The 12,196-nt window shown below is 41.7% G+C and overlaps 1 protein-coding gene across 1 annotated transcript in view; it reads right to left on the bottom strand.

The window, feature by feature from the left end:
- Window positions 1-2,108: 2,108 nt before the first annotated feature.
- rnf24 (ring finger protein 24) overlaps window positions 2,109-12,196 on the bottom strand; it is a 53,940-nt gene continuing 43,852 nt past the window's right edge. The window contains exon 6 of the mRNA XM_022681808.2: window positions 2,109-8,003. Coding sequence (XP_022537529.1) covers window positions 7,853-8,003 — 151 coding nt within the window. The 3' untranslated portion in view covers window positions 2,109-7,852. The remainder of the gene's footprint in view (window positions 8,004-12,196) is intronic.

Here is a 12,196-nt window from a genome sequence, read left to right as displayed (position 1 = left end):
TGAGATCCTGATTAGTCTTCGGCAGAACATCACAAAAGAAGCTCCAGTAGTGGACAACTGAAACCTGTCTGTTGTAGAAAGAGATGACAGCAGAAGTGAGTTTAATGTGAGTGGACAGAGAGTGTTTCCTGACCATATTCCGCTCACATTCCTGTTCCCCTGGGATGGAACTACATCTGAACCACATTTGCACACTGCACAGAGCAGATGACGAGCATGTAGCAGATGAGTATGGGACAGAAACAGACTATAAGACTGAACTGTTCTCTTCCTGCAGTGTAGATACAGCTTGAATACAGTACAGTATGTAGAAATACTGTATCAGTACCTCTGGGCCATTGACCAATGCAATTTACCCCTCCCTGCTCAGGGTTAGTTGAAGCATGAGTGATTCTACTGTGATTGATAGGATGGGTGGAGGAGAGCTCTCAAGCTTCTTTCTGAATTAAATGCAGGGTGGCTTCTGTGGTATTATAGATGGTTGCCATAGGTAGATGGTAGAGGTCGGTTATCATAGGTAGATGCTTTATTGTTGCAAGGTGGTTGTAATATTATTGCTAAGTAGATGTTACATGGCTGCTATTATGTTGCAAGGGGGGCTACTAGTGCAGCTTCTTGCCAGAAAGGTCACCAACTAGGTGGTTGCTGTGGTGTTGCAAGGATGTGGTTGGTAGATGGGTTCTATAGTGTTGCAAATTGCTTGCCATGGGGGATGTGGGTTCAGTATTTAGGGAAGTAGGACGGCTTGTAAACACTTTTTGTAACTGCTACGTTTCAGTGCCTAAATGGGAGATTTTTAACCAATTTTTTGTTGCCAAAGACTCCAGAGTTCACTGGGTAAACTCAAAATCTGCGAGTTTATGTACAATTCCGAGTTGACCTGCATGCCAACATGAGGTTAGTCATGATGGGAACTCAACTGGGAGCTCTATCAGAACTGTTATCTCATATAATTCCAGGCACACTGCCACGCTGTACATTCTCTCAACACTGATTGGCCTTGGAGCTAAAATAGACAGAGATGGTGCAACTGTTTGTTTACCCTTTAGTGTCCTTCTGTCTGATCGGGTTGCCAGATAAGCGGGATCAGGCTGAGCTCTGTGACTGCAGCAGTGCAGACTGAACGCTGTTCTGACCTCGTAAGGCTGTGGGTATTAGACAGGACATCATGTGGCGCTGGGGTCTTTACCAAGGTGACAGTACAGTGTGTTACTGACAGGCTCTTCAGGCTGCGAGGCAGCACCATATGTTCCATACACACCGTTCAAAAGACTGGAATGAATATTTTGAACAACACAACCAGTTTGCTTGTAGAAACATGAATAAATTGATTGCACTTACATGCAAATTCACATACAATTTTACATAAAATAAGTGAAGAAACAAAACAACTGTCTGGACGTTCCTTTTTTTGCAGACTGTGAATAACTAATGCCATGTGGGTGGATGCTATGGTATCCCAAGTGGTTGCAAAGTCTCTACACTATAAAAACCTTTAGCCTGCACACGGGGGTCGTCTAGGTATGCAAAACTCTCCATATTGTATGACAGGCCTAATGTCACATTTCTCAGAAACTTGTAGTGTAGGTGATTGATGTGGTATATCATGTGGTTGCTATGGTCTTCCTAAGTAGGTGCAATTATGTTAGATATTAAGTGGATTTCCTGTGTCCAGGCAATTGATGGGCTGTTGCTATTTTACCATCACTAAGTGGTGGTTGCTGTGGTATCCCAGGAGGATGATGTGGTGCTGGAAGATGGATGCTATAGTTTTGACTGGTGTTTAATACAATATCTCCAGATGTTTGCTTTATGTAGTTCATATTTCCAGTAAGGTGGTTCCGGTGGTTGCTATAGTATGGGTGCTATAGTGTTTCAGGGTGGTATAATGGAGTTGCTTAGTGATTATCAACAAAATTGAGCAAAAAAGTGTAGGAAATTAATACTGGGCCAAATTAAAGGGGACAGAATCTGACTGACTTAATGTGAGTTACAAAGTTTGCTAACATGCACACTCGCTGCACTTTGGCTCTGAACTCAATGTTCAGGTGTTCAGATACTGCTTGTTTGTGTTCGTCCAGCAGAATAAAGAGAAGACAACGACAGGGTTCACTTTTATTACCTCCAAAACCAGGTAATTGTTTTATTTACAGTTCAAGTCAACACATGCAACATCTTTTTAAAATGAATAAAACACAACAAAATTAGCAAAACAACAAACGAAAAAAAAAAAAAAACCTTCTTCTTTGTTTTCTGTTTTTTTCTTTTATTATTTTCTCCAAAAAGGTCAATTAAATATACAAAAATAGAGCTTACAAATACTGTACAGCAAATGTCTCCAAAAATATTCTGCTGCAGAATTTTTAGTTTTACAAACATGTTTGTGAGCTTCACAAACATTATCAGTGTTAAACACAGTGGGGGAGGAGGGGGTGGAGGGGGGGGGGGGGTTGTGTGTATTTAGTGTAGGGTAACGTAATGGTACGTAGACACAGGTGGGAGCGCGAGTGCAAGGGTTAAGGGTCGGTTGTACTGGTGTAATAATAATACTGGGGCACACTATAGGGGAGTTTGTTAGGGAGGGAGGGGGAGTGGCTGTAGGACACTATGGGGCTCAGCTGGACACTGGAAAAACACACTCACTGTACACCACGAACCACAGAGAAGCAGAAACAGGGGGGTATACGGGGTTAAGAAAGGGAACAGAGGGGGCGGAGTCTATACAATATCATGGCTCAGAGCCTACAATCTGAAAACCTGGCAGTTAATTATGAATGAGGACTGACGAGTTAGTTAAACCGAATGATACAAGCAACCCAGCTGTGTTTAGTTTTTTCGATGGGTGGTGTTGAATGCAAACACTTTGTATCCTGACATGATATTTTTGACATAATATGTATCTGGCAGTTGTTCTGTACATTGTTTCAAAACGTCATGATGAATGAACCAATAGAAATGCTTTGAAAGGACTACTGCCACACCCGTGTCACTGGTATAAACAAGGGCAACAATCTGCAGTTGAGCCTCTAACCTTGATTGTGTACTGTGATAATCTTCATAAACCATGATCTAGCTGACCTTCTGATGGTGATTTGGCTGATTAGGAACCATCAAGTACACTGAAATTATGTTTTTAGGCAACTCCTACCTGGTTAGAAACCAAACCTATCATTGTGGTCTTCTCAAACTACCCTTCTACTATCATTGGACAGCTTGAACAGAACACTAATAGACATCTGCATTGGGTTTCATCAGGCTGAGTGATGGGGAGAGGGAGGGCCATCGTACCTACCCAAAGAGAGTGACACCAGTTATGCTCTCTTGCATTACTTGGACTTTCTTGGCTCCAACAGGGATCAAGGCAAATTTCAATTGTTATATTTCAATCTCAATATATATGCTTTTTTGGTATTTTATGCATATCATAGAGATCTAAGTAGGACTAATGTTTTTTAGAACAAGAACTAGGGAACATCCTTGAGCACATTCTGCTAGACATCCCCTCCTATGTCCTGGGTTTCTTTCCAAAGTCTAGTCTACTCTATTACATTGCCACACATTGAGTATCAGTTCAGTGACGGGTTGTTTACTTTTAAGCCTCAAGACTAATTCTTATATTCTTTAAAGTTGAATGAGTGATCAATAATTGTGACTTAATCCAGACTTGCACCTGTTTTAAACCCCTGTGCTCAGAAATGCCCTTGACAGCACTTTCCCTCATTGCTACTGTAATCAGAGGTGGCACAATAGGTGAAAAGCCAGGCTAGCTAGGGTCACCGTGACAATGCATGGAGGTTTACACCAGTCAGGTGGAAATGGCCAGAATGTGGCTTCAGAAAAAGCGGGCTTTATTGTACTGCAAGGTACAATAGCCATTAGAACAAGCTGCTGACAGAGGAGCTGCACCTGGCTCAGTGCAGAAAAAGCACTGCTGTTGCGCAATACACATTCACTGCCTTTTCCATCCATTTTTTGGTGAGTACAAAGTGCTGGACATCATGGTGAATATGCTGAGCAATGCTGGAACATGTAACAATTAGTGTTATCCTTGGTTTACACTAGCGGGAAACTGCGACCAGTCAACCAGTGACAAATTAAGTTGAGACTTTTTTTCCCAATTTTACTTCATTTTCTCTAATTTAGATGTGCCAATTACCCAACCCAATAATAAAGACTCCCCCAATCATTAGTAAAGCACAAAAAACTAGGAGGGTAAGGACTACTGGGCAGCCAGCATGCTCAGAAGAAAGTCATGTAATATCATGTACCCACACAAAGAGAGCGAGATCAGTTGTCCTCTCTCAGGCTCTGGCTGCTGATGGCAAGAAGCAACTTTCTAAACTGACTTGACTCACCACACCTTTCTGATCAATCACAGACTGCTCTCTGAACTTAAACTCCTTCCCTACTAACAACCTCTGCCAGTGTGAATCCTTGGTCAAGGTCTATGAATACTTTCTGTGTAACAAAGTTTGCAAGCTTTGCAAAGAAGCGTGCAAACTTTGTATGGTTTCAATTGTTTTATATTAACGACCAATCACAAATATCACCTGTGGAGTACGTCAAGCCTCCATGTGCATGATATCTACAGTTGTCCATATTCTCCACAGTTACATTGAATTGGTCGTCAACGGCAAATGATTTCTATCTCTTTAAAAAGTAGGCTGAGGCTTTTTACATTTCACTCAGGGGTGCGGTATCTGAATGTTTATGAAAGCGAAAGGGAGTTTGGGGGGGGGAAGTTTATTCAGGATTCTGGAATTTTCTTCTGAGCTTCCTTTGCTTCTCAGGAAAGATATGCCTTACTCCAGAGCCAAGACAAACAAACACATGCGCCAGACGATGTAGTGGATTAGGTCGCAGTGGAAGTCTAAACCTTCTTTGTAATAGAGCGGTCTGTGTGGCCTCTAGTCAAACCAGCAGACATGTCACTGACAAGATTCTGTCCAGTTCAACGTGATAAATGTGTGTCTGTTACTCTAACAGTGCACTCAAACACAGAGCTCAACAGTGCACTCAAACACAGAGCTCAACTCCCGTTTGAAAACTAGACAGTCGAAGCCAAATACTGAGTAATGCTTTGAGATGATCTGTTCTTGGACGTGGGCAGTTCAGGTGGGACCAGTTATGTAAGTAAGGAAGAGGGGGACTGGTGATCTCTTTTGACTCCCTGGGAAAGGGGGCGATCGAAAATGGATTGACAGTGTGATTCACATTGTTTTGTGTTATGCAATGAGAGCCTAACATTCAGATTCTAGTGGAATAGTGTGATAAATATCTCAGAACTTCAGCACAGGACTTGCATAGTGCCTCAAATGAACCTTTGAGTGATGCAATAGAACATTCACTTTGGGTTTCACAAAGAACCATGTTTCTTCAAGGTTCTTCAGGCATACAGTTATCTCTTTTACCAACAGCCCAGACAGGGGTAGCTCACATGGGTAGACATGTGGTTCAAGGAAAGTTCTAGGTAGACATGGGCTCTGAGTGGGTTTGAACATGTGTTCTTATTGGGACCCAGTGGGACTCAACTAAGCCCTATCAGTACAGCCCACCTTAGTCTCACATGGGCCCCATCTAGGCACTCATTTGGACTCTAATGCCTTTAATGCACACACTGCATGCTCAAACTGTTGGGCATATTGTTTGGCCTGACCTATGTTTAATCTTAAGGTTTGTTGTGGCCCTGTAGATAACAGGTTGGTTCCATTTGATCAAGGCCTCTGAGTGGGTTTGTACTGTACTTGTGTTGAAACTGGGACTCAGTTGGGTTTTCCAAATGTGCCCCATTGTTATAGAGCACTTTATTCTCACAAGAGTCCAACCTAAACCTATATGTAAAATCCACTCATTTGGGACCCATGTTTAAACCCCCTGGACCCAAAACTAAATCTGGTGGGCATCCATATGTGGGAGCATCATGGAGCATTGGGTCAAAACTTACTGCTTCCCAGTTGATCTACTCCTTCAGACGCCACATTGGCATGTTATTATGTTAAACAAAGTGGTTCCTCTATGACATCAATCAAAGAACCATTAGAAGCACTTTTTTAATATTTAAAAAGAGTGTAAATGACTTGTGTGTGCACAGATCACTACCGACTGCAGACAACACGGATTAGAACATAAAAGCATGGTTCTGATAAAGGATACAGACTGTGTACATGTGCATTATCTGTGTGCAGAAAATCTGACAGCAGTTTAAACATTTACACCTACCAGAACTTGTGGAATTCCTCCACCTTCACATTTGGTTGGTCAACAACGACCTGGGGTCACTCCACAAGTGCCTGTCCACAAGACAAGCCAAAGAGACTCCCTTTAACGCTGATTAAGACCAGCAGCTAACCTGTTTCCGTCTAAGACGAACCACAAAACTGGTCTCAGATCAGAGTAGAAGAGCCACTTCTGGCAATACCGACACTGCTTCATAACATTTTTGCTGCTTTCGCAACTGCTGAACCCAATATGGCTCCTTCTAACAAACCCACTTAGTAGTAGTGCGTTATAATGATGCCTAGGCTAGCAGCATTTACACACTACTTAGTGCACTAGATTTACAATAAAGACCCTGCTGGGACAAAAAAACAAACAATGGCCAGCTCAAGTTGGTCAAGACGGTTAAGCTAGTTAACCAACTTGCTGGTCCGAAAGCATCATCAACCTAAACAAGCTAGACCAACAGACTGTGATTGGCCACGCTGGTCGACCATCATGACCCAAATGGATGCAGTGAATATTTGGCAAACAAAATTATTCATTTCAAAGAATGTAAAGAGTAGTAATTTACAACAAATGTCATTTTCACAGGAAAGTAAGACAAAAATATAGTAATTTTAGGGTTTTCATTTATGGAATTATGGAAAAATTGAGGGGAAATCTGCTTCATTTCGGCTAAATCTTTCATTTTGCATCCGTATTGGCCACCCAGCGTAACCAAGCTAGTTGACCACCATGACAAGCAAGATCTTGTTGTTCAACTAGCATGACCGCAATCAAGTGCAACATACACTATGCTGGTCAAAAGCTGCTTAACCTGCGATCTTACCAGCACAGGGTATGTTTTAACCTAAATAACCTGCTTTTAAACCACCTTGACCATTAAAGACTAGCTTAAACCATCCGAAAACACCTTGAGCTGGATTTTTTTTTTTTTAGCAGGGGAGCCACTGGATTCAGCTTATTTTTTCGACGAGGCCACCTTTTTCCCTCTGCACACGTTGCACATGTACATGTACATGTGGAAAGCTGTCGTCCCTTCTTTTATATACAGTATAAACTTCAGTTAAGTCCTCTCTAAGAACAATCCAAATGATGTTGTCTGTGTACGCTACTAAAAAATAAAGGGAAAATAGAAATAATACAGTTAATTGAAATAATATATAAAATATGACCTTGCTACTATCTTCACAAGCGATTAAGTTCGAGTCCATGTAAAGTGCTTTTTTAAAAAAAAAAAAAAACTCATTAACAAAAAACGCAGCTGTTTCTTTCCTTGTCGCCGTTTGTTGTTTTTAGAGGGGTTTTTTTAGTTGTTTACAGTCGCCTCTTGTGCTGGTGTCCCCAGAAAAAAAGTGCTTTGGTGTGGAACAGTCTGAACGACCGTGGCATAACGCCTTGGATACGGTTCAAATAATGGAACGAAAAAAAAATATATTGAAAAATTAAAAAATGATCTTGGGACTCAGCAGTCTTCGTAGTATGGTGAGAATCCAGATGTAAATCCACCAAGGCGGAAAGTACAGAGCAGCACAGAGCGTACGCAGTCCAGCCTGCCCTTGTGTTGAGTACCTGTACAGTAGAGTGAGTGAGGCTGTAATAGTGGAGGATGAAGGTGTGGGGGATGTCCTGGCTACACCAGGTTCTCCACGCCTGGCAGGGGCTGCTGTATGGGAGCCGGCGGTGCCGCTGTCTCGGACGTCCCCTGCTGCTGCGCCAGCTGCAAGACTGGCATGTTGCACAGCGGACAAACCTTCCTCACTTCCAGCCACTTAATGAGGCACCTGAGAAGGGCGGAGTCAAAGAAATAGGGAGGGAGAAAGATAGAACTGATATTTAACAATGATGTATATACAGTTGCAAGGATTATACTTGGATTTCTGCATAAATTGGTAATTAAATGTGTTCTGATCTTCATCTAAGTCACAACAATAGACAAACACAGTCTGCTTAAACTAAGACCACACAAAAAATTACATGTTTGCATGGTTTTACTGAACACAACATGTTAACATTCACAGTGAGGGGGGAAAAAGTATGTGAACCCCGAGGCTAATTACTTTTCCAAGAGCTAATTGGCGTCAGGATGTGATGAGATGTGATTAGATGTGTTGGTTAAAGCTGCCCTGCCCTATAAAAAAACACACACCAGAAGACCTACGTTCAAGAATTGTTGACTTGCATGAAGCTGGAAAGGGTTAAAGAAATATCTCTAAAAGCCTTGATGTATATGTGTCCACGGTAAGACAGACAGACGGTAGGGTTGCAGCGGTAACCGGTTTCACGGTATACCATGGTATTAAAATGCACGGTTATCATACCGTGTGTGTTTGCTTATTACCGGTAAAACGCAAGCCAGCGGAGAAACTCCCCCGCGCATGCGCAACTCTGCTCCGCTTCAGCTACTCAGCACACAGCGGTGAGAACGGCAGAAAGTGCATCAGACTAGACGTTAGATTCTCTGCCCGAACCAGACCTGACCCAGAAAATAGTCTGAGATGTAGGCATCTGTTTTTTAATTATATATTTTATTTTTAAATAAAGCTCTGGTGTGATAATCACAATGTTGCTAAGTAACCAATTATTATTGTTAATGAAAACGAACCAAATAACGAAAACTGAAAGTGAAACTTAACTAACTCATTTATAAGCGCTGTTTTCACTCCCGCAGTTCTACAGCGGAAGGTGTTGTGCCGATTCGGTCTGCGAAGCGGGAGTCGGATTGAGCAGGGAGTCGGATTCGGCATAACAGCGGCAGCACCTCGCGGCCCGCGGTGTTAGTTGTAAGCGCTCGCGCTAGCCGCAAAATACGACAGAAAACACTGAGAAACTGCAGAATTATGTATTGGACTAAAATATGAGCACGAGGAGATAAAAGAGAATCTTTACCTGTGAGTAGCTCATACAAGAACACGCAAATCTCTCTCTCTCTCTCTCTCTCTCTCTCTCTCACTCTCTTGTCTCTCTCTCTCTGTGTCTCTCTCTCGCACGTGAACTTCTCCGAACTTCTCCACTGTGTTTAGCTGTTCTTAAAAATCATTTTAATAGTTCTATGCTTCTATGTTAGTGTTAATTAACATAATTCTGATCATATTTCGCTCATTCAAACAGCCCGAAAACAGACTTGTAATCTTGTAATCAACAAGCTTGTAATCAATGTGGCCGTAAAGTCACAGGTAAAGGAGGAAATACATCAAACCTGATCTCCCATCTCCGAGAACACCACCCCGCTGTGCAGCGCTAAGTATGTGTTTAGTTTATAATTTTAATCTGAACCTAAATAAAACCTCTTTGTAGTCGTGCATAACCCATGCGGTAAGCGCCCGCAAAAGCGCTGAGTTATCCGAAATTTGGGCACGCGGGTACAGGCGTGAAGTGCGTGCTACGATGGATTCACGTGTCCGTGTAAAGGTCCTGGCCGGACTGGATGTGAAAGACGCCATTCATTTACATGCGTTAATTTTCAAATTCTGACGTGCCTGTTTTTCATATGTTGAAGGTTTTAAGGTGTGAAAGCCTTAAAATAGAAATCTCTATTGTGAGGATCATGTCAGAAATAAATCCCCTCTTTCTGCAGGATCTGGTTATATATCAACTATTTATGTATACACTGCCCTTAAGAGTAGTGGAAAAACATGGTTTCCTTCACCTGATGGTGTAGTTTCTACAATAAATAGTTAATTGAACAAAAACCTTTGTTGTAATTTCTTTAAGGGTCAGTTTAATAATATATGTAACAAACTGTGATACCGTGATAACCGTGATACCGCGGTATTTTCTGAGACGGTTATCATACCGTGAAAATCTCATACCGTTGCAACCCTAACAGACGGTCTACTAATAAAAAACTAAATTGTGGGCTAGACTAGAAGGACAAAAACTTAAATTAAAATTGAGCTGTGGAGCAGTGAGAGTATATATTCAATGATGGTCTTCTATCCAAAACTTTTGGAATGAGTTTGGAATGCTACAGAATCTAGTAGAAAGCCTACTTTTTTCTACTTCAACGAAAGCAGGATAAACTCTTTTTAAAACCCTTGATACAGTATATACTATCTTTTTAACACTAGTGGAGTATAAAACAATAGCAGTGTCCTCACTGGGTGATCTGAGGTAACTCGTTAATTAGTAAATTACACACTTGGACTCGACGTCATGTTCTCTGAAACTACCCCTAACACTCGCCCCCTCCTGCTGTGACTGACGCGAAAGACAAGAGCAGGACTCTCACAGCTGCAGTTCGACCACATCTGCTAACAGACGCTTGTTTGTGAACAAACGCTGGACACACTCTTTAAGCATGTGGCACGGATTAGGACCCTCTGCCCTGTCAATCACTGGACAGGTGGGACTAGTGTGTAGTACAGTGTCGTTATTACACAATCGCTTAGAGGTGCACAGTGGGGGGTTGTAGCTTGCACAGTACCCTGGGTGAACTTTGTAAGCCAAAAACCTAAAAGTCATGTAAAGTAAAGTCATGGGAGAGCAGTACACTCCTCAGCTCAATGTTGTCTTCTATATATATATATGTATATGTATATATACATATATATGTATATATACATATACATATATATATATATATAAGACAACAGCACACTGAGTGGACAGAGCAGTGGATGATAATAATAGTGACTGGTGTCTGCCTAGAATTGTCCATGCGAACAGACCAGCAACTCTGGTAAAATTTCTTTAGCTTGCATTGTGTCGTGCTCAACGAAAGCTAATGGGTGCCCCATTTTTGTGAAAGCCACTCTCACATTTTTTCCTCTGCAACTCTGGCATGATATAACCTATATTTATCACTTGTTGTCCAAACATGGACAGAAAAAGAGAACAGTGACTAGTGGCGCAGGGAAGGTGCTGCACAAAAGGTGTGGCAAGATAATAAAGCAGTGAGCGGGTCATGATTAAGATATTCCGTCCTTGCATTCCGAATCTGTTTGCGTAGGCACCTCAAGCTGCCTTGAGCGAGATGGCACCCTGGGGAGCTGAACACCTAAATCCTCCTCTGAGGGTGCATGATAATTAGAATAAAGATAGTCCTTTTATTTAACCCCTTGAACCCTTGTTACCACTGGAAGTATGTTTACTAGTTAGATTTTATACTTAGTATTTATTGTGGTGTCCCTCAGGGCTCAATTTTAGGGCTTATGAAACTGTAAACGATGAGGTAAACTGTATGTATTAGCGTATCAGCATCATTCATCTTCTCTGATGAGCTGTATCTGATCTCTGTGTTCTGTAGGAGTTCCACACACAGACAGACTGAAGTCAGGGAGGGCTGTGGCTTAGCGTGCTCCACACTGCTGAATTATTAACTGAAGTTTTTCTAGGTCTCAGAAACAGTGCTTTCAAGTATTCCAAAGGGTTTTTATTTATCTGCCATCCAATAAATAAATATACACTTTTATATATGGACAAAATTATTGGGATACCTGCTCATTCATTGCTTTTTTTCTGAAATAAAGGATATTAAAACGAATTTTATTCAACTTTTGTTGGAGAAACTGTCTCTACTGTCCAAGAAGACTTCCTTAAAGATCTTTGAACACTGCTGTGAGGTCAGATTTGATTGCAGGGACAAGAGAGTTAGTGATGACAGGATGACTTACCCAACTTTCCAAATCAACTTACCAAAGGTACAGGATGGAGCACCATCATTCCAGCTCAATGCCTTTGGGGGCCTTTTTACTTTTTTAGCCCACATTTAGCATTGTGCTAATAATATGCCTACATGTATGTCATCAAAGTATCAAAGGGGTGTTTACAAGCATTTGGGCATACACATGATCCCACTTAAATGTACAATGGACAATTCTAGCCAGACACCGCTGGTCACAATCATTTACAACTATAATACTGCACAGTCCACGGTGGGTGGTAATGCCTTCTATGATATGTATGTATGACATATTTCCTAAAAACATGTTTTTTGTTTGCATCTTGGAATGCTGAGTACTGCACAAATTCAGAA

The sequence above is a fragment of the Astyanax mexicanus genome, chromosome 25 (assembly GCF_023375975.1).
Source record: "Astyanax mexicanus isolate ESR-SI-001 chromosome 25, AstMex3_surface, whole genome shotgun sequence".
In the NCBI taxonomy this organism is placed as follows: Eukaryota; Metazoa; Chordata; class Actinopteri; order Characiformes; family Acestrorhamphidae; genus Astyanax; species Astyanax mexicanus.
This window is presented reverse-complemented; position numbering and strand designations above follow the sequence as displayed.